Source organism: Chelonia mydas, chromosome 1, assembly GCF_015237465.2.
Source record: "Chelonia mydas isolate rCheMyd1 chromosome 1, rCheMyd1.pri.v2, whole genome shotgun sequence".
NCBI lineage: Eukaryota > Metazoa > Chordata > Testudines > Cheloniidae > Chelonia > Chelonia mydas.
The window spans coordinates 326323020-326346250 of NC_057849.1; the positions used below are offsets into that span (position 1 = coordinate 326323020).

Genomic DNA, 23231 nt, shown 5'->3' on the forward strand with positions numbered 1-23231 from the left:
CCCCTGCCCTGAACAGCTTACAGTCTAAATAGACAAGACAGACAATGGTTGTGGGGGACAGGACATAATATAAAAGCAGAATGAACAATGGGATGGTGACATATGTCATGTCAGTTCTATGATTCAGAAGGTTTTCAGTAGCAGGAAATTAGAGAAACAGAAAGATGTGTGAAGAGTGGGCAGGGGATAAGAGGGAGAGATGAAAGGAGAACAGGTGCGGGGGAAGAGCCAGAAGGGCAGATTGAAGTGAAGAGACTATGAGAGAAGGAACTGGGGTGAACAATTAATCAGCAGAGCGGAAAGAATGACCATTGTAAAAGCTGAAGTATATACCCCTTTATTTCTAAAGTACTGCCCTGCTCCCCTGTCAGCACATGCACACGCCTAGGGACTTGGGACACTGCACAAACACTTACAAATACATTACAGTTAAGAACATAAGATGGTTTAAAAATGTAAGAACACCAGATAAACTATTTTAACAGTCACACACTGCTTATGAGGCTTTAACACTGCTTTTACTGAGCTCTAAAGGAATCTTTGGTTTGTGGACCTCCTAAGCCTGGCCTGCAGCAAATGCAAATCTGCATTCTTTCAGGAAAGCTGTACTTACACCAGTTGAGGACCTGGCCCACTTGTTTTAGAAGAATCTTTTTTCACTGAAGCTTTTATTCAAGTATATCAATTTCCTGACTCTCTTACTTTTTGCAGGAATCACTGAAATTATTAATTTTTGTAACTCCTAATTCAGCAATTCTGACAATTTCTTGTTTTATGCTGGCATTATTTCACTGACTTCATTAGATTTACTCCTGATTTACACTAGTGTAAGTGAGAGGAGAAATCAAGTCTAAGGGAAAAGGTTCTATGGACACACATCTGCTCTTAGAGATACATGCATGTTTGCCGTTTGCCATTTGCCCTGGTTCAAATAGCCTTATTTATGCTGCTGTAAATCCAGAGCATGCTGAAGTCAATGCAGCTACATAGGTAGCAAACCTGTCAGTTCAAGCAGAATTAGTGCTAACTCATGTCTTCATTAATTTACCTAAGGGCAGGACAGAGTTTGATTTATTCAAAGTTTATTTTTAGGTTGTTTTATGCATAGTAGATATTTTCTGCATGAAAAGTAAAGGATTCAGTCAAGATGTAGCTTATCAGGGCATAAACTTACAGCTTGTTGGAGTCACAAAGATATGGTATTATCAACCATGCACAATTTGCTAGAGGCATTATTAAGGACTTCAAAACATCGCCTTTCTTTTTCAGTACCTGGTACTGGCCACTGACAGAGGCAGGATTCTAGAGCAGATGCCTCAGTGGTCTGATCCAGTGTGGCTAATTCTTTAGTCCCTCATTGCAGTCTCAACACTATGGTAGGAGTTTTGACTGAATAATGATGGAAGGATTTGGTTGAATGAAATGAAAATAAAAATGAAAAAAAGTTCCCAGTGTTGCACTGCAGTAGGACTGTCAAGATAACTTCATGCAACCAATAGATAAAGTGCCAAGGAGTCTAGAACTAACTTTTCCCCACCCCTCAGAGACAGAGGGGGCTAGTTTTATCATGCTAAAACTTCTTCCTATTTGTTTCCTCTTATGTACTTTGGACTTTGAGCTCTTGATAATGATTTTTTCTCTGTCCTGTTGTATTAGCAGTTTCTGTTGGTAAGATTGGTTGATGCATCGGGACCACACAGCCATACAAGGACCTGAAGCCTAGAAAAAAGCTGCCAACGCACAAGCTGAAAAAGAAGCAGGATGGGCTGTAGCAGAAACTGTGGGCTACTCACGGGGGCTATCATTGGTGCAGTGCTGGCTGTATTTGGAGGTGCCCTCATACCACTTGGAGATTACGTTGTTAACAGGACAATAAGAAAGGTACAAGTTATAGTCTCCTTTAAATCTCATATGATTTGGGGTTATTTTAAGTCTCATAACTTTGGTTGGGAATACTTTTTTTCCAGTTTTGAGAAAATTTGCACAATACTGGAATTAGACCTGAGGGCTTTTCTTGATTGTGAACGTGAATTCAGGGTGATCCAAGCTTTTAGAATATTGCATATGCCAAAAATTGCTTTTAGTATTTCAACATAAATTAGTTTGTTTTTCTTCTGTTCTCCCTCTATTACATGTTTAGCATGAGGGGAAAATGGTAAGAAATAGAATCAGAAATGTAGGGCTGGAATGGACCTTGAGAGGTCATCTAGTCCAGCCCCTGCTTTGAGGCAGGACCAAGTATACCTAAACAATTCCTGACAGGTGTTTGTCCAGCCTGTTCTTCAAAACCTCCAGTGATGGGGACTCCACAACTTCCCTTGGAAGTCTATTCCAGATCTTAACTATCCATATAATGAGAAACTTTGCCTAATAGCTAACTGAATCTCCCTAGTTGGAGATTAGGCCAATTACTCCATGTTCACTGAAGGTAGGACAAGGAGAACAATTGATCACCATCCTCTTTATAACAGCCCTTAACATATCTGAAGACTTTTATCAGGTCCCCCCTCAGTCTTCTTTTCTTAAACTAGCATGGCCAGTTTTTTTAACTTTTCCACATAGGTCAGGTTTTCTAAATTTTTTCTTATTTTTGTTGCTCTTCTCTGGACTGTCTCTAGTTTGCCCACATCTTTCTTCGAGTGTTGCACCCAAAAATGGACACAGTACAGCAGCTCTGGCCTTACCAGTGTTGAGTAGAGAGGACAATTACCTCCCATGTTTTACATACGACAATACTGTTAGTACACCCAAGAATATTAGACTTTTTCACAACTGTATCACAAATTCACCTGGTGATCTCTTATAACCCCCATATCCTTCTCAGTACTGCCTTACCAGTTATTCCCCATTTTGTATTTGTGCATTTGATTTTTTCCTTCCTAAATGTAGTACTTTGTCTTTATTGAATTTCATCTTGATTTCAGACCAGCTCTCCAATTTGTCAAATGTTATATTAAAGCTGAGTTTTCTGATCAAATAATTTACAGTTAAGCTGCTCTGTGTATAGCTAACACAGAATCTGGCAACATATATTGTAGTTAGCACTGGCCAGAAAACAAAAATTCCAGTTTGCAAAAAATAGTAAGCTTTCACCGTCTTTCTTTCTGCACCTATCTCTGGCTTCATGAATATTTAGTTACTGTGGAACATCTTGAACAGGAGAAATTGAGAGAGAGACTCTACTTTGATGGTTAAAGTATTCATAAGGAATGTGGGGACCTTGGTTCAAGTTCTTGTGCTCTCCCACATTTGAATCTTCGTTGGAAGTGAGTGATATGGTCAGTTGGCGTAAATCTGCATAGCTCCACTGACTGTAATAGAATTGCCCCAATCCCACTGCAGTCAATGGGGCTTTATCCCAGTGGCTAAGGTTTAGCATGAGCATAAGTCTTTGCAAGAGTGAGGATCTGGCCCAGGCAGTTTTGGAAGCTAGTATTTTTTTACTGTTACTTTATTTCCCGTGTTTTTTAATGCTCAATTGCTTACTAATCTCTGAATCTTTTTTTCACATATGCCCCAATTCGGCGCCAATGTAGCCATGCACTTAGCGTTAGCTAGTAGGAGTATTCCCAGTGATGTTCAGTTCTGATCCTGCAATGAAATGCCTTCTGGTTGACCCCTGTGCCTGCAAAGAGCCCCTTCAAAGTCGACAGGAGTCCAACTGTGCCCACCTCCTTGCATGATCAGGTCTACTTACATACTAGCAGGACAGTGTGCAGAACAAGGGAAGTGGTGCCTAATAGTGCTGGGTGGAGAAACATATTCCATTTTGTGGAGGATTTTCCGATTTTGAAACTTTGGTTTCATTCCAGTTTGGAACAAAAAATAAAAATTTCAAAATTCTCCATGGAAGGGGATGAAGCTCTAGGGTCCCTGGCTTTGGGATGGTTTACATGGTGGACTGTCCCAGAGCCGCAGGCCCTGGAAGATCAACTTCCCCAGCAGCCCACCAAGCAGCTTCCAAGGAACCAGGTGAGTGAGCTGGCAGGAAGAAAGACACATTTCCATTGGACCCCTGGTTGACTTCCAGAGGAATTTCATCAAAATCAAATCTTCTCCACAATATGTTTTGATTTTGATGAATCAGCAAATTCCAACAAAAAAACCTGGAATTTTTACAACCAGTTCTATTACCTAGTTTTGTTCAGATGCAGGGAGAAGCCACACAATAGCTAAAAACACTGGTGTATCTCTCTAGGTAATTAACCATATGCATCTATCAACATTTTAGGAGATAGAAATCATGCAACAAACATTTTCACAAACATTTTATAATTGATTGAAACTTGGAGGAACATGTAATTATAAACTATATATCACTGATATAATCTTGAGTTATACTCAGATTTCTGGACATTAAGTATTTACTTTGGATTAGACCAGAACATTCTTTTAATCTCCTTCAGTTTTTTCAACACTTGTGGCAATGATGCATATGTTAAAATTCGTAACTTGTGAATTTTAAATGAGATAATCGTTAGCGTCTTTCTGAATTATTTCTTTGTGATAATTTGTTTCAGATGCTTGAATTTTTCACTATTCAGCTTCTCTGATTAAGAGAGAGCACCACACTGAATTACAGGGGCTAACTGAAAAATTACTCTGTTAAATGCTACTGTAGGGTTCCATTTTCATTATTACTCTATATCTAATATGCACAGTTGAAAATTGAAAAGATACTGCTAGTCCTGCAAACTCATATTGAGCCTGACTCAAGATGGATTCCTTCTTCCTTGTGCATCATCATCACCAGTCAAACCAGTTTTGATGAAAATTTCTTCAGGAAAGTTTCTCAGGTTCAGGACCGAATATTTGGAAAATAGAGGGGATGCAGAATAACTAACAATCTGGTGGTTTAGAGCATTCAGCTGGGATGTGAGAGATCTAGGGTCAAATCCCTACTCTTTATGATTCAGAGTAGGAATGTGACCCTAGGTCTTGTACACCCTAGGCGTACCCACTGCATTATTGTGGGGGTCTCTAGTTATCTCTGCTGTTTTGGGGTATCTGTGGGGGGTTTTTAAATGAAAAATGTATGTCTCTGCTTAATTCTAGAAATGGAACAAAAACCAATTTTGAAACCAACACTTTTTTCAGAAAATGGAATTGTCACTTTCTGTCCAGCTCTACTGCTGAGAGTGAAAATGCTATTTTTACAACGTTGCTTTTGAGAATAGAATTATAGATCCCTATTTCAAAGTTTTTCACACGAGACTCAGATCTGGTGAGGGGACACTGGCAGTACCACTGCCTATCCTAGCTCTGTGTTAATCCCTGTGGCATGTAGAGGTTCATGGCAGCTCTGGGAGATGTAATTTGATATACAACCAGGTTCAATTAATTTGTCTTAAACTCTTATTGCTGGGATTAAGGAAGCAATGGTTTAACAAATTAACTTGCCCTTTCAGCTGCTGAGGGTTGAGATCTGACACGTCACAACTACAGTGAATAAAACAGTCACAAACTAACTGCTTATTGACATTTATCTGCATTATGCAATCACTAGGACCCTATACAGTTCACCCCAAACAAATCCTATTACAGCAAATGGGACTTTGACATGAATAAAATGGGAAAGTTTTGGCTCCCCAAATGAACACCATTAAACAAGCCTTGCCAAGAACAGCTGAATTATGTCTTGCTGGTCTGGACTGGGGTACACAGATAAAGCCATGAACAGAAGCCTGACTAATGCCAGTGCTTCACGTGTTTCTGCCCTCTGGGCCAAACCCTGCAGCCTTTACTGAAGTCAGTATGAGGTTTGCCTGAGTAGACTGCAGGATTGAACTTCATGCCAGTTCTTCGCTTTCACTAAACATATTTATTGCCATTTCAAATGTTTTTGTTTTTACTTCAGTACTTTTGAGGATAATAAATCCCAAACCAGACGCACTTAGTAGTTTGACCTCTAACTCCACCATTATCTCCTAGATAAGGATCTGTGGGCAGGTGCTTATCATAGCCTGCTTTAAAACAAAGTCCACACAATACGTGGAATCAAAAAGTCACCATTCCTGCAGTTCAGCTTTCTTAACAAAAACATGACAATAGCAAACTTCAGCTTAAACGTTCTCCCCAGATTTTGCTGCCTCTAGGGGCCCTAGCCTGCAGAAATGGCAGGCATCCAGGACGCTATAATCAGGGTAAATGGCAGGACTGTCTTTATTTCCTGTTTACATGGACGCTTATCTCTTTACTATATGCCCCCTGGCCTGTGCCTATCCTGCAGCTGGGAGAGTCTCCCAGCCTGGGTAGACAGACTCATGCTAGTTCCATTCGAGCTAGTTCACTAAAAATGGCTCTGGTGATGTTGCGGCTTGGGCAGCAGCTCAGGCTCTCGAGCCCACCTGACCCCCTGGTTCTGTGCATGGGTCGCTAGCCCGGGTCTCTGGCAGAGCTGCACTGTCCACACTGCTAGTTTTAGTAGGCTAGCTCGAGTGACATTAGTGCAAGTCTGTCTGCCCATCCTGGGAGGCTCACTCCCAACCACAGTGTAGACCTGCCCCTGGTTGTGTTTCTAAATATAGTGGTTCTAAACCAGAGGTGGGGAACCTCTTTTCTATCAGAGGCCACTGGCCCATGGGAGGACGCGGAGGCTCAGAGCTTCCCTAGGCTCTGGGGTGGGGCCAGAAATGAGGGGTTCAGGGTGCAGGATGGGGCTCCAGGCTGGGATAGGGGATAGGAGTGTGGGAGTGGGCTCAGGGCTGGAGCAGGGGGCTGGGGTGTGGGTGGCGGTGCGGGGCCTGAGAGGGTCTTGGGGTGCGTGACGGGGTTCTGACCTGGGGCAGGGGGTTGCGGTGCGTGTGTGGGGTCTGGGAGAGAGTTAGGGTGCAGGAGGGGGTTCTGACCTGGGGCAGGGTTTGGGGTGCAGGAAGGGGTTTGGGGTGCGGGCTCCAGCCAGGCGACACTTACCTCAGGTGGCTCCCAGTCGGCAGTGCAGTGGGGCTAATGCAGGGTCCTTGCCTCCCCTGGCTCTGCGCATTCCTGGCCAGTAGGAGCTGAGGAGCCGGCGCTGGGGGCGGGGCAGTGCATGGAGCGTCTCAAGTTGCCCCTGCTCCTGGGGGCAGCAGGGACATACCGGTCACTTCCGGGAGCTGTGTGGACTTGACCAGACTTTTAACGGCCTGGCAATCCCAGCTTCCCCCTGCAGCAGCGTGAGCTGGTGCTTGTGGCTCCAGCCCCACGGAGGGTGGAGGGGTAGAAGGCGCCAAGGCTTGGGGCTTCCAGCCTGTGATGTGGACAGCTGCCGCAGCCTGCATGAAATGAAGCAGCGGGCCGTATCCGGCCTGCGGGCTGTAGATTCCCCACACCTGTTCTAAACATTCACAACTAACATTAACATCACATAGCCCCGACTGATTAGCCTACACCCTGGATCCTCTCTTTGTATAGTGCACTCCCATCCAGGGCTGGTGTGGTTTTTTTAGGCAGAGGCCTACTGCAGGCATCTCCACCCAGGCTGCCTGGCTCCAGCCCTTCATTGTCTGGGAGCTGTACTGGTGCTACTCTGGCCAGGGAACTCTCAAAAACAGCAGCCACAGCCAGGACCTTACAGCAACAATGCAGTTGGGGCCCAGTCACCCCCCAGCACAGCTCTCAGGAGATCTGTGCCTTTCCGTGCACTCCCACAGACACACCAGCAGCAGCAGCCAAGCAGGAGCTGAGATCCAGTGCCACTCCAAGTCAGCTCCAGTGAAGCTGTCAGAGAGGGGCATTTCCCCTTTTAAAGGTACCTGCCGCTGCCTCAGTAGGGCTCTGGTTTAGTTCTCCCTAACATGAGAGCTTGTGTGGTGAACAGAAGTTCCATTTCACGAAGGATTGTGAGATTTGGGAAGCTGGCTCTGTTCCAGTTAGGAATGAAGCCCAAACATTTTGAAATTCTCCACAAAAGAAATTCTGATTTTTTTTAAAAAAAGTTTGGCTCAATCAAAATGTTTTGTGTTTGCTTTTGACTTTTAAAATGTTACATTATAATATAGAATGAAACAAGTCAGTTCAAAACAGAACATGAAAATGTCTCATTTAGAAAATGTCTAAACAAGACTTTTTTGGTGTCATTGGATCTTCTTCTCCCTCCCTTGTCCCTTCCTCATCCCTACAGGTTTGGTGAAATGACAGGATTTTGCAAAGCATTTTGATTTCAGCAGAACAGCATTTTATGACAGAAAAAAGGTTCCGTGGAAGTTTTTCTTAGCAGCTCTACTCAGCACCTCAAAAGCTGTTTTAAGGGGATGCTTAGGCCAGCAAAATCTCTAATTCCAGCCTTCTAACCAACGCACCTTAAGCACCTGGGGGTAAAATCACCTGCCTCAGTGAGTTGGTAGAATCCAATGTTCCTTAGCCTTCCAACTCCTGATAATAGGGATAACCCTGATAACAGGTTGGCATTTTTTAGGTAAATGCTACCAGCCTGCCACAGGCTCATAACAACACAGTACTGAAGTGTTCCACTTACATCTTGCTGTGCAAGACTCACATTGCCAAGATTAATTTCCTGCATCTGAAGCAATAAACGGATCATTGATAACGATTACGGTACTCAGCAGTTTGACTCTCTGACTATCTATTATCTATCATAGGCCTGATCCTCCTCTCTTTTATATCGGTGGGAAGAGATGACACCTGATTAACAACAGTGTATTTGGAAGGAGAATTGGGCCCTGCTTACCTGTCCATGTCAGTGATACAAACTAAACTCCTGGCTTTGAGCCACACACAGCTCTATACATAATAAGTAGTAATAAGGGACCTAATCCTGCAGTGCGTAGTCAGGGCCTAACTGATAACAAACCTTCGTTGACTCCAATAGAAGTTTTTTCACATGCAGAGACTGAAAAAGGACTGCACGATTTGTCCTGATAAAGCCTGAATAAGGACTTTAATCTACATAAGCCTCATCATCGTCGTCATCACTTAAAAGTAGTAAATAATTAAGGCAAACTACTTTTAGGTAGAAAACATAGCCCTGAGAATTAGTCTTTCCCTGGGAATATATTTTATGTAGTTTTACAGAATTTCGAATGCACATTTTCCGTTGCACAAGGCAGCCGATATACTCATAAAATGGCCAGGTGTGTGACAAAGCTGAGCTAGGCCAATGGTAGCTTTGCTACAGCCTGAGGTGTTCACAACGTGGGCATCTTGAGCTGCCCAGAAACCAGCATCTTTTGGCGGCCTGTTCAGAGATATTGCCAAACAGCAACTTCCCTTGTTTTAATTTTTTCATCACCAAATATGTCAATTTGATTATTGTGCGGCTTCAAAATGAAGCCAATCCCCATTACTTTTGATTCTCATAATTCCCTGTATTTTCCTCTGCTAGCTAACCTATGGAAGGTGGAGATAAAAGGGGTAGGTTCAATCTAGGAGTAAGTGAGTGAAGGTCCCATTGGTTTTTCACATTTAGGCCATGGAGAGAATTTAATCCTGTGACAAGTACCTTACAGAAGCATTAAATCTTGCGTTCAACACACTATAATCAATAAATATGATATTAGAAATGGTCAAAAACTTTCCATTGAAATGTATTTTGGGGGGGAAAATGGCTTCTTGAGTAAATGGAAATATTTGCAGAAAAAAATCAGCTTTCATCAAAAAATTTTGGGTTTTAGTTTTCAAAGTCTGTTTCAAAGTTTTCAAATGTTCAAAGTCTGATTTTTTTTTATGCAAACCCAAAATATTTTCCAAGAAAATTATGCACGAAAAGAAAAAATATATATATTTGTATTGAAAGTTTTTGCAAGAAAAAATTATCATTTCCCAACCTCCTCTATATGAAATTGTCTGGGCTCTGAGTTACTGCAGAGAATTATTTCCCGGGTGTCTGGCTGGTGGGTCTTGCCCACATGCTCAGGGTCTAACTGATCACCATATTTGGGGTTGGGAAGGAATTTTCCCGTGGGTCAACTTGGCAGAGACCCTGGGGTGTTTTTTTTTTTTCCTTCCTCAGCAGCATGGGGCATGGGTCATTTGAAGGTTTAAACTATTGTAAATGGTGGATTCTCTGTAACTTGAAGTCTTTAAATCATGATTTGGTGATTTCACTAACTCAGCCAGAGGTTATGGGTCTGTTACAGGGGTGGGCGGGTGAGGTTCTGTGGCCTTCAATGTGCAGGAGGTCAGACTAGATGATCGTGATGGTCCCTTCTGACCTTAAAGTATATGAATTTATCTCAGTCTGTGGAGTCTCATCCATTTATCATGGATAGCAATCAAGCAAGTTCCTTCACTCATTCCGGGTCTTCGGCGACACTGAAAAACCCACCGCCGCAGTGACGCCGAAGACCCGGAGCGAGTGAAGGACTCGCTGGAAAGCATATTGTGGGTTGCACTTGATTTCCCAATATCCTAATTTGAGCTGACAAATATGAGAGATAGAAGAAACTACTGAGGCTATAGCCAAAGCCTGGAGTCCCTGTCTGACATTTCATTGTAAAGGCCAGCCAAGAAAACAAGACAATGGAGAATGTGGTAAGCTGGTCTCTGTGATCTGCAAAGTCCCCAGCCATGCCCTCTAGCCCCAGTTCTGAGAGGGTATGAATGTAAAGGACAATCCCAGCTTTCATTTAAAAAAAGAAATCTCTAGCTCTTTTCTTGCAAAGGCTCCTTTGAAAATACAAACTGATGTAGACAGTAAACAAAACATTGTAAACAGAAGATTAACGTTTTCTGCTTTGTTAACTCCCCCTTTCCCTCTAGCCACACAGGGCTGGATTTTCAGACCTCCTGAACATATAGATGAACATACAGTGTTGCGTTCGCTGAGCTATATCATGGCAAAAACTACAGGTGCTTTATCTCCACTAGGATTTTACAGCAAGAGAGCTAATGTGCATTCGTTATCCCGTGGTCAAAAACATGCCTTTTTTGACAGTGATGATATAGCCACAGCCTGCCTTTTATGGGACTAGAACCTCTGCCAGCTTTCTCTTAGCTGGAGGCTGTGGCAAAGCCAGTGTGGCCTCTTGGATACAGCCTAATAGCATGAGAAGTAGCTTGGCATAGTGTAGTAAACATGGGGCTGAAAGCAAGGGACTCCTACATTCTAATCCTAGCTCTGACACAGTCTCTTTAGACAAAAATCAGACTATTTTAACTATCTGGTATAATGAGAGTGGTACGACCTTCCTAGTGGATGTAGTTATACTGGTACAGGTACCATTATATTGGTATAACTGTGACTACACCAGGGGTTGTACTAGTTTAATGATCACAGCCCTCTCTGAAATTGTTATACTAGTACAAAAACTGTGCATAGACCAGGCCTTAGTCAAGTCACTTAACCTTTCTGCCATTGTCTGCCCTTCTGCAAAGCTGGCAGAGTACCTAGCTCCTGGGGGCCGGGGAGGGCCAGTGTGACCATTCAGCACTAAATGTTTGTAAACCATTGCTCTATCTGTTCTACAAATGAAAAGAATGGCAGGTATATATGGGGTCAGCACTGAATCCCCACAGGTGAATCACCTCCAGTCCTAGAGGACGATGAATACAGGCAACAGCTCGATTCTGAGCAGAGGGAGTTGTACGGCGCTTACATGAATTCCTTTCTCCTGGTCCTACAGGGAATTCTCTGTGAACATCATAACCAGGATTCCCCACTTTCTCCCCTGCCCAAGAATATGAAGACAATTATTAACCTTAAGGTCCTCCCTTGGGAACTGGTGTTCTACTGAAATCTCAGGGCCCTCAGCTGCCTATGCGCTGGCCTGCCTCTCCTGCAAATGGCCTCATAATGGAAGGTCGATCTTTCCCCGGGATTAATATATTGCTGTGCCAGCATCCCTGGCCTTCTGGGGCTTGCACAATATTAAAGGCTCCATTTTCTTTTGTTTTGGGGTTTGTTTGTTTTTTCACTGACTCAGACTCTCCGTGCAAGAGCACAATCTGAAAAGTTAGATCTGTTGCTGCTGCGTTTCTGTTCCCTCTCACACAAATATCTGTGCACATAAATTACTGCAGAGCTTCAAACAGCAGGCCCAGGCTTTTAAACTATCACCAGTGTATTTAGGAATCAGAGTATCAGAGTACAAACCGGCTGTATTTACACAAAGCAGTTATTTTAAGCAACTTCTTTATGTAGCACTCTCTAAGGCAAATTCTAAATGAAGTGGTTCCTAATGGCTGCCACTCTTTCTTTACTCAGTTCTGGTTTGTGCTGGGCAAGCTCAAAATGGAAAAAATTGCGACGCAAAGAAAATCTGGAGAAGTTTAACCCAAAAGCCCCTTCTTTCTTTTACAACACTCTGAACTGATGCCAGCATTTTAGTTTCTACAGCTAGTGTGGGTGCTGCAAATTTACTAATTAACATTGCAGGAAAATAATCCATTTGGGGTTGACCCAAAATAATTTTTTTGTTACTTATTTTTTGGTTCAGTGACCAAGCTGAAAATTCAGTCAGCTCTTTGCTAAGTAGTTTTGTCTTCGCTATATGCAAAATAATTTACTGAATATCTAGAGCTTGATTCCTTCACTGAACAATAGGCACAGGTAAAGATTTTCTTAAACAATATGCTAAAGATAGTTTGGTCATATTTTAAACTTTCTTGTCCAGAATACTCAATGGATGTGGTATTGGAACCTAAGCCAACTCCCATTAAAGTCAATGGTAAGGTTCCCATTGACTTCACTGGGAGTTCTATCAGGTTCTTGATGACTTACATCAGTGACCAGATTATATCCTCATGTACATCTGACTCCATAGTCTGGCCAGACCACTGTTTTTAAAGATTCATCAGAAATGGTTGCCACAAGCCTCATATGAATGATGAAATGGCTTTTGCCACCCGTTTGCAGATACTTTACTATCACGTTGCTAGATTCGGGGTTTTTTTTCCATCTGTTTAACAAAAGGCTAATCTGCCTATCTTAGGCTATGTCTACACTGCAATTAAACTCCCATGGCTGGCCTGTGTCAGCTGACTCACGCTTGCAGGGCTTGGGCTAAGGGGCTGTTTATTTGCAGAGTAGACATTCATGTATGGGCTGAAGCCAGGGCTCTGGGACACTGTGCAGGGGGCTGTCCTAGAGCTTGGGCTCCAGTCCAAGCCCCCACATCCAGTGGTGAGCTGGAGCTGGTTCACATCGGTTCGTGCGAACTGGTTGTTCAATTTTGAAGCTGGTTTAGAACCGGTTGTTAAAGCAGTGGGCAAACTCCGGCCCACGGGCCACATCTGGCCCACAGGACTGTCCTGTCCGGCCCGCCTGAGCTGTCGCTGAGGAGGCTCCCCTGAGAATCCCTTTTTAATTTTTACTCACCCGGCGGCGCTCTGGATCTTCGGTGACACTTCGGCAGCGGGTCCTTCCCTGGCTCTGGGTTTTCGGCAGCACTTCGGCGGCGGGTCCTTCAGTGTCGCCGAAGACCCGGAGCGAGTGAAGGAACTGGTTCTTCAGCTTTTGGCAGCTCATCACTGCTCACATCTACATTGCAATTAAACAGCCCCTTAGCCTGAGTCCCTTAGCCCGAGTCAGCTTACACGGGCTGGCGATAGGTGTTTAATTGCAGTGTAGACATACCCTTAGGTACTCATCACTATTATATTTGAGTGCCTCATTATCTTATGTTTAACTTCACAATGCTTCTGTGACTTAGTACTATTCTCCCCATTTTACAGCTGGGTACCAGAAACACAGAGAGTGGTAAGTGACTTACCCAAGATCATAAGGAAGTCTGAGGCAGAATAGGGAAAGTGGGGTTCAATACCTGTGTCCTAGGCTACTGCCCTAACATCATTCCTCTCTATCCTGGAATGCTGAGAGCAACGATTTTGCTGTGGTTAATTTTAGTTTCACTTTGTGCTTACAGGAAGATGTCATCGAAAATGGTACAATAGCTTACGAAAACTGGGTTGTGCCAGGGAGTCCTGTTTACAGGCAGTTTTGGTTCTATGATGTGCAAAACCCTCTGGAAGTGATGAACAATGGATCACGGCCAATACTCAAACAAATTGGACCTTACACATACAGGTAGGCAAATGCTTTCAAAATATGCTATATGTCATATTAGGAGTATTGTAAAAGTTACTGAAAGTTCTTCTGAATGAGACACTGTTCATGAGAAAGAGCTACAGACATAACAGGTATGCCTTAAAATCTGCGTACACCCATTGCACACACAACCACATTACATTCATGTGCACAAATTGGGTAAAGGCACATATAAATAAGAGGTGAAATGCAAATCAATATGATTTTCATGTGGGAAAGCTTGCTTGATGCCCTGATCTAGCCTGGGATTAGGCATGCTGGATCAAGGCCTGAAAGCATTTGGGGATTTATAGGCATAACAGGGGCATCCACACTTCGTGGATATACCTGTTGTAGTATTACTAACACCAAGCGTATCCAGAATAAGGACCACGAAAATCATGAGGTTGGCTTCAAAACCATAAGAAATTTAAAAAATAATTAATGTTGCAGTCTTTTGATTTGTCTCCTGGTTTGTGAATCTTTAGGGGTCCCATTTCCATGCTTTTCTCTGCAACCATCAGGGCTAGAAGCTTTCTTTTGAAAAAAAAAAAAAAAAAAGACCACTGGGATTCTCACATCTTCATATAACTCCGGGATATAATGCTTTAAGAAAAGCATCAGTTATGGTGAGATTCACAATAAAATTGAGAAAGTTGGCAATGCTGTTGTATCTGTAGCTAAAATGTTGGCCCTGAAGCTTCACAAGTACTGTTAATGTAGTCTGCAAAACTTAAACCACCAAAATATTCCTTTTCCCAAGTTTGTTTACCAAGGCCCAGATTCAGCAGTTCATCCCTATTCAGCAAAGCATGTAAGTAAATAATTAACTTTAGTAGGGTGACCAGATGTCCTGATTTTATAGGGACAGTCCTGATTTTGGGGACTTTTTCTTATATAGGCACCTATTACCCCCCACCCCCATCTTGATTTTTCACACTTGCCCTCTGGTCACCCTAAACTTTAGTCACGTCGTTATGTCCAATTCACTACAGGCGACAGGCCTCTTCCACCTCAGTGTCTTCTGGAGACACACTCTCTCTCCCTCCAACATAATGGCTGAGGAAAACAAATTATAATAGCTTCTACTGACCTCCCTGAACACATGAGAGAGGTTTACCCAATCAGAGAACCTGAACAATGTATGATATGATGAATTCCAACTAATTCAGATCAAAACTTGAAGAGCTGCATAATAATATTTGTTGCCATCCAAATAGTGTGTGTGTGGCGGGGGACTACTCATGCATTGAGGAAATTACTGAAGAGGCAAAAATGGTATTCACAGGAACCATAGTATTTTCACAGATACTCCTGGAATTCTAAGGCTGTATATACAGGGCAACTGGGGTGTCTGTGCGCAGCACATGTGGGTATACCCAAGCTAGCTTAAATCTAGCTAGCACAGATGCCAATAGCAGTGCAACTAGGACAGCATGGGCTTCAGTGAGAGGTGTATAAGCCCACCTGGGACCATGGGTGCTTACTCAGGCTTCTAGTCCACAACGAAGCCAGTGCTGCCATGTCTTCCCTACTACTGGTACCCAAGCTACCCAGATTAAAGACAGCATTGGTATATCTATCCATGCTGCTATCACACCTCTGGCTGTGGTGCAGGTGTTCCCCGAAAGGGACATCTTTACAATCTTTTCACTGTCACAGTTAGAGCGGGTTGGAAAATGGCGCAAATTTTCCTTGAGGAAGTTTTGAAATTGCTCAGGAAAACTTTTCAGCAACGTTTCAAACAAGAGAAACCAGCTCTCGTCATGTCCGGTGAGCCCTATGGCTCTAAAATCAACGTTAAACTATGCTTGGGTTTTGTTTTTGTTTTTTGTATTTTAAGGATGCGATATTTACCCAAAGAAAATATCACTCAACATCCTGACAACACCGTGTCCTATATGCTGCCAAATGTTGCTCGCTTCGAGCCTGATATGTCAGTTGGGCCAGAAAACGACACCTTTACCTGCATCAATCTCGCTGTTGTTGTAAGTAAAGAAAGGAAACAATAATATCCCAGCTTGGGTATTGAAGGATTAAGGGCAAAAGGAGAGAAGTTATAGCTAATAACAAAACTGCAGGGTGGGCTCCATTGTCCTAAAACACAGGGGGCTTGATTCTTTGCACCACTCTGGCAGTGTAAAAGCAGCTTGATAGTGGGCATGTATTCCATGTAATTTAAGGCTCCTTTACACTCTTGATGTACCGTGCTCTTAGTGTCAATGCAAGTCAGGCCCAGGGACTGATTAGTGTCAACAAAACACAAAGCCAGCAGCAGGTGGGATTTATTCACAAAGGGTAAGAGGAGTTTATTGGCCAGTTTTAATGTGAAATTAAACTGATTATCTTGGAGACTGGAGTTCTTGCTCTATCCAAGATACAGTGCAAGCAGTACATTGAGGGTGTTACACAGTGTTCTGGCGGTCTCCTCAACCCTGCTCTGGAGGGAGAGGCTGGAACAAATCCCATGCTCATTCGATACTTGGCCTCCCTACTACAATTAGTGCCAATGTGGTAATGTCCCCTGAGCCATCCAGTCCTGTTGAGATCACAGTCCTTTTAAGAAAAAGCATATTGCCCAAGAAGCCTGGGACCTGCTCTGTAAAGTGGTAATCTACTTGTTTTTGTCTGCCTGAATTATTTGTGTATTTTCATGTCATTAGAACATTCAGCTTTGACTAAAGCTATAAATGCATGTTCGTATTGGCTCTTGACTTTGTTGCTGAATTATCTTGAGTTAAGACAAATACTTTGCATTATTATCTTGTCTCCAGATTTTAAGCAGAACTGCTTTAAAACTGATGCTATGAAACCGCCCCTTATTAAAACAACTACCATTTATTAATTATTATTATTATTATTACAAACACTAGTACACTTGATGCTGTGCAATTCAGAGAGGAAGAATCAGGAGTCAAATGATAGTCCTGTAGCTAAGGCACTGGATTGGCACTGTCAAGATGTGGGTTTAATTTCCAACTTTTCTACAGACTGTCTATGTGACCTGCGCTTGATTTCTCTGTGCTTCAGTTCCCCATCTGTGCAATGAGATAACAACACTCTGTTTCCCCCACCCTTTGTCTGTCTTACCTATGCAAGCTACTAGGGACTCTCTGGCTATGTCTTTATACAGCACTTTAAAAAAGAGGCCTTCATGCTGTTTGGTACCTTGAGGAGCTCCTGTAATTATAATGCTAGTAACAGCATGGTTACATTCTGCATTTGAAAATGTTTGAATTTCAATGTTTATTGACCAAAAGGAGACAATATTTGGGTGTGTATGACAAATCTGTGGGTTTTTTAAAACCAGCTCTAATTCCAAATTAAATAAACATAACTCCTTTCAATTGAGAACATCCAGGTGCTTTAGCAATGTTAATCAAGGCTAATATTTTTGAACCTGTATGCACAAAGTTAAGCACCTAAATTCATATCAAGGCCCTAATTCCACAAAGCATAGCTAACTTGAAAGCTCTACCCAGTCCCGAACCCCCTGTGCACCCGTCCCACCTGCTTTCTTGCAGTGTGGGAGCAGTGATCCGAACATCTTGCTCTTATGCCTCATGTCTTAACTTGAGCTCTGGACAGGCTGCGCAGAGGGCTAGGGAAATGTTTCCTTATATCGCCTTACTCCACTTCACAGCCTCATTAGTCCCAATCCAAATCTGTCCCCAGTACACATATATAAATAATAATAATGAATACATCTTCTTTGGCACTGAATGTGTCTGCCAGATTATACTAACTGTTGTTGTTATTATTATTGCAGGCTGCACCTGCCCTGTATCAAAACTCTTTTATACAGATATTGCTAAATACATGGATCAAGTCATCTAAATCGTTCATGCTACAAACCAGAAGTGTGAAAGAAATTCTTTGGGGGTATGAAGACCCATTCTTAAAGAAAGTGATATTTCCTGTGGAGCGAACAATTGGTGTCTTCTACCCTGTAAGTAAATCTGTAAGGAGAAACACCTTTAGTGAATGTCCTGTGGAAAGAGACTTGGACAACCTGACAATGGCAGTTTAGGGAGATAGCATCTAAGGGTAAGTTTACACTGCCTTTTAAAACCTGCGGCTGTGAGTTTCAGAGACCGGGTCCATAAAATCTAAGCTTGTGGGGCTTGTGCTAGGGCGCTAAAATGTGTAGACATTTGGGCTTGACCCGGAGCTCAGGTTCTGACACCCAGGAAGGGGCCTGGGTTTCAGAGCCCAAGCTGCATCCAGAATGTCACTGTCTATGCCGTTGTTTTCATGACTGTGGTGCAATTCCAATTCAGTAGGCCTTTCCTCTGAGATGCACTGCCAGGGGTTTGAAAACGCAGTGTAGACATACCTTAATATGTCCCACTATTCACAGATATCGACATTCTCTCATGGGAAGCAAAAAGAGGAAAGAAATGGCCATAATCAATGGAAGTGACTGGAGAGCATCAACACCATTCCATATGATCCTGATCCTGCAAAAATACCCCCACATGTGGACCCTGCTTCTTTAGAGAGTCCCACTGGAGTCACAGGGACTCTGTGCAAGAGTCCATGTGTGTGTGGACTCTGTTTCAGGAATGGAATCTCTGATGACGATGGTTTGGAAGTGGGGGCAGAGAGCTTCTCAGTGGCATTCTTGTACCTGATAAAATCAGCAGAATGTGCTCTCTTCTGTTTTGTTACACTATGGCACAGTCATGGTTGGGAGGGGAGGGACAGCGAGGCAGAGTGGCATAGGTCTAAGCCATCCAAACATTTCAAGGATAAGTGTGTAGGTGGCTAGAGTTGGAGAAAGTGTCCTGTCGCTAGAATACCTTTGGGAATTACTATGTATTTGTCTGCTTCTCTACTATGAGGCAGCAGAGAGAAAGATAGATACCCAGCAAGCATGTCAGCAGACAGCAAAATTTGTACTAGCCAGATGGGCTGGCACCCACAGATATGGGAAGAGATCCACGTTCCTAGTCTTTCCTCTAGCACTTAGTTGGTTGGAATCTTTCCCAGCTGCTTAGAGAATAAGAAATACTTTATACCGTCTCTCCACACTAGTGCACCTATGCACTGGGGCCAGGAGCTGACCCTTTAGGCCCCGATTTAGCAAAGCACTTAATTCAAGTGCTTAAACTGAGGCTAGTTAAGTCCCCATGGAATTATTCATGTATATCAAGTTTAGCACATGCTTAAGTGTTTTGCTGAATCAGGTTCTTAGTTTCTGTTTGCTATTAACAGTAACAAGTTGGTGATTCCAAACATCAAAATCTCCATCCCAACCATAACTCCAAAATGTATGAGGACAAAACCCCACACCTGATGTTTGCAGAGAGAAGAAAGCATAAAGTCCATAGAGGTTAAGAACATAAAGGAAGATTATACATATATGATCTCACTAAAAGTCCTGAGAGCGGTAAAACTAAACTGTTGTTCTCTGTTCTTGTGTCTTTTGCAGTATAATGGCACATCTGATGGACAGTACAGAGTCTTTAATGGGAAAGATGACATAAGCAAAACTGCAATAATTCAATCCTATAAAAACAAAAGGTACCACAAGTACTGTTTATAAGAGAAATGTGCATATTCTTTATGCGTGACTCTAAACAAGACATTACAGGCTTGATTCAGAGCCCATTGTACTCAATGGAAAGACTCTCATTTACTTCAGTGAATGCTGGATAAGGTCTAGGATCAGCAAAACCATATTCTCTCTTTTAGTCCACCATGGCTCCGTTATGGCCTTGAATTTCAGGGAGTTATGGATCGTGTAATCTAATGAGTTGCTGCTGTTTTCTCTTGCAAGTGATTGGATCCCATTAATCCCTTTTCCTATTCCACTGGTTTCACAGGATATGATTGAATACAGTTTGGCCAGATAAAAATACCAAAAGAAATTGGCACTGCTTTCTATTCTTGCACCTTCTTCAGAGCATTGAACAAGTAACTACTTCATTGTGGAGCCAATAAAGTTAGAAAGTCATAGCTACACTAGACAGTGATCATCATCCATTACAATATAAAACAAACTCGGTAAAGGAAATCGGGGGGTTGGGGGAGGGGGCAGATTAATCTGCTGATCCTTGTGAATTGCCTGCTCTGGAGAAGTCAATTGTAACTTCTTAGGGGGCTTATTCCTTCACCCGCTTACTTCCCTGGTCCTTCTCGTATGAACAGAGAGCAACAATACCCGAAGTTCAAAGGTGTGAACAATTCGATGTTTATTGGGGTGAACTTCCAGCAAGCATGATTCCAGTTTCCTTCCTTAGTGTCCCCCTTCCCAGCTCTGACACCACAGAGCCTTACACCTGTGTCCCTGTTCCCATTCCTGCCCTTAGCCAAACATGATTCCAATTTCCTTACCCCCATTCCCTGTTCCCATTTCCCCCTTTAGCAAAACATGATTCTAATTTCCTTACCCCCATTCCCTGTTCCCATTTCCCCCTTTAGCAAAACATGATTCCAATTTCCCCACCCCCATTCCCTGTTCCCATTTTCCCCACACACACCCACCCACTCACTTGCTGATTGACTGCAGACTGTATAGTAAAACTTGAGTTCTGCTTAGCTATACCTTAACCAATCATTTTCCTGAAATTTAACTAACCAATCCTAACAGATTGTAACATGATTATGTAACCAATTATATCCCACCACCTTAATTAGTTTAAACCCAGCAAAATTAATGATACAGCAGACAGAAACAATCACAGAACCAGACAGAGATTATACAGACAAACAATAGCAAAGTGGGAACTATAATGACAAAACAATACAGAAGTGAGGATTTCACATCCCAGCTATTGATAAGTGAGTTCTTGCCAGACAGGATGCTATCAAACTAAGTTTCCTTTTACATTTTCTAGGCAGTTCCCTAGAGTTCTCTCTGGAGTTGATAGGCACTATCAGGACAGGATTGTATTCCTAACAGCCCAATAGTACCTTATTTCAATGTGACTAGTTTGAAACGTGAGGATGTGACCATTCACTTCCCAGCTTATGGCTGCCTCTGTTGCTTAGCCAAAGGCCTTAGCCTAAGAACAGGGCCTCAGACTGTCACAGTAAGAGAAGGCCCTTACACTGGCAGACAGTGATTTTGATTCTTTCTTTTATACCTCTATAACTAACCAAGTGATAAGAATACACCTAAATTCTTAGAGTATAGGCCTTTACAGACAGACCTGAATATCTATATCCTAACATAATTATTGTGAATTCTGTCCATGTCCATAATCTAAATACTGCTCTAATGCACTGTCACAGGAGACATTTCTGAGAAGATACGGGGATTTTGTGTCTAACAGCAATCTTTATTATTCCTTTGTCCCCAAAATAATATGATCTGTCAGGCCTTCTCACAGGGAGTTACAAGAAGAACAACTAGTGGAAGGATTGTTTGGGTTGTGTGGAAATTTAGAGATTTTCCGTTCCATTTGTTTTCTTAGATATTGTTTATATTTTTCATCTAGAAAATTTGTTTTTGGTAGTGAATACTTCTGAAGCACGTGTTTAAGTCCATATAGTCCATCTCACCTGAACTCTGTTTAAGACAAGTCTCTATACACTACCAAATATCCTGCCAGAGTTAGGAAGCAGGTGGATTCAATAGCATGTAAATAAAAATACCGTTGAAACTTTTGTACCTACACTTCAAAGACTTCCATTTCAGTAAACTGGAATTCTTATTTCCATAAGTGGCCATTGAGCCTTTTGTGCTTTTCTTCTTAACCAGGAAATCTCATCAGATTTCTTCATTATGTTTCCCTATTTGCAAAGATCAAAATTTGCACTTTTCAGCTTAGATTACATTTATTTCAGATGAAAGGAAACAGCATGCAAAGGAAGAACAAATTCAGAGCCCTTTTCTCCTTACACTTACATCATGAATAGTTACAATAAAGTCAGTGGAGCTATAATGGTGTAACTGAGGTAAGGAATGGTGTCCCTAGCCTCTGTTTGTCAGGGAGATGGATGGCAGGAGAGAGATCACTTGATCATTACCTGTTAGGTTCACTCCCTCTGGGGCACCTGGCATTGGCCACGGTCGGTAGACAGAATACTGGGCTGCATGGACCTTTGGTCTGACCCAGTATGGCCATTCTTATGTTCTTCTTATGAGGAGATTTAGGCCAAAAACCTCTATGAGAAAAGCAAGTGAAGTGGTTAACTCTGTAACATTCTGCATCTGAACTGAAAACCAAAACAACAGCTCCCTGCATCAAGGAGGGGACTTCTCTCTTTTGAAAGCATCCCTGTTCAGTTACATAGGCCGTACTTCAGTAGTGAATGATTGCAACTGCATAGCAGGGCCTATGTAGCTAATTGCGTTGAAATAGGTTACATTAAACAATACATGGTATGTGGTATGACCAGAAACTGTTTTTGTTTTTCGTTAAAGCACTCTTTCCATCTGGGCTGACCAGTGTGACATGGTCAATGGAACAGGTGAGTCTGTCTCTCTCTCTGTTCATAAGAGAATTCCCATCTTAGTGAAAGCACTATGGGCCGCAGAAAGTATTTTCCCTTTTAATTGTGTGCACAGTGTAATGCAGCAGAGTTTTCTTTTTGTGTAATATATGAATACAATCTGAGTCCCAAAATGCTACAAAGAGTTAAGTAATGCACTCACGGAAAACTACACTAGAGAAAGGATTATACTACAGATGCTGCAATCTGGTGAGCCTGGGCTTGTGGAAGCCATAGAGAAGGCTCTTGCAATAGTAAACGTGTTATAGATATGGACAGTAGCGGCAAAGCGGGGGTCTGAGCAAAGAGTGGTGACAGATGATACACCGTTACATTGGAGGATATGTGCAATGTTTCTCTCTTTGACGCACTTAGATGAAGGAAGTTCAGATGAAGCCACAAATTCATTTGGTCAAAACAAGTAGCAAGGGTAGACATGGAGGTGTCAAAATGTATGTACAGTTGTGTTATCGTTGTCATTGTAAAGGCAATAGCTAAGATTAAAGATAGACCAAGATGACCAAAAGGAGGAAGGTAGATAGGAAGGAGCAGAGGGCCAAGAAATTAATCCAGTGGGACTCTACGCTAGCAATAGCACAAGGGGACACAACAAACTTTGAACAGTTTATCTTGCATGTTGTGTGCACCTGCAGTTCTCTTCCCAATAGGTCTTAAGCCAGAGAGTGCGAAAACAAGCTGGTTTATTTGTACTGTACCGTACTAGCTAGAATAGAGCATTCTCCTTACAGTAAAGCACACATAAGTGATTCAGACATGATAACACCTTACTAGTGCTTAAGCTTCTTATGAAGGCTGAGTCAGGAGG

The 23231-nt window shown here is 42.5% G+C and overlaps 1 protein-coding gene across 13 annotated transcripts in view; it reads left to right on the plus strand.

Moving 5' to 3' along the window:
- The window catches only part of CD36 (CD36 molecule), a 79743-nt gene that overhangs the window by 35382 nt on the left and 21130 nt on the right, over positions 1 to 23231 (plus strand). For 6 of the 13 annotated variants that reach the window (XM_037889231.2, XM_037889233.2, XM_037889236.2 and 3 more), the window contains 6 exons: positions 1657 to 1881; positions 13803 to 13963; positions 15807 to 15951; positions 17733 to 17912; positions 19398 to 19489; positions 22338 to 22384. In XM_037889231.2, the coding sequence (XP_037745159.1) occupies positions 1762 to 1881; positions 13803 to 13963; positions 15807 to 15951; positions 17733 to 17912; positions 19398 to 19489; positions 22338 to 22384 (745 nt within the window). In that variant the 5' untranslated portion in view covers positions 1657 to 1761. Of the gene's footprint in view, positions 1 to 1656; positions 1882 to 3812; positions 3973 to 13802; positions 13964 to 15806; positions 15952 to 17732; positions 17913 to 19397; positions 19490 to 22337; positions 22385 to 23231 lie in introns of all 13 variants that reach the window. The other 7 variants (XM_037889234.2, XM_043552377.1, XM_037889239.2 and 4 more) reach the window with 3 other exon arrangements.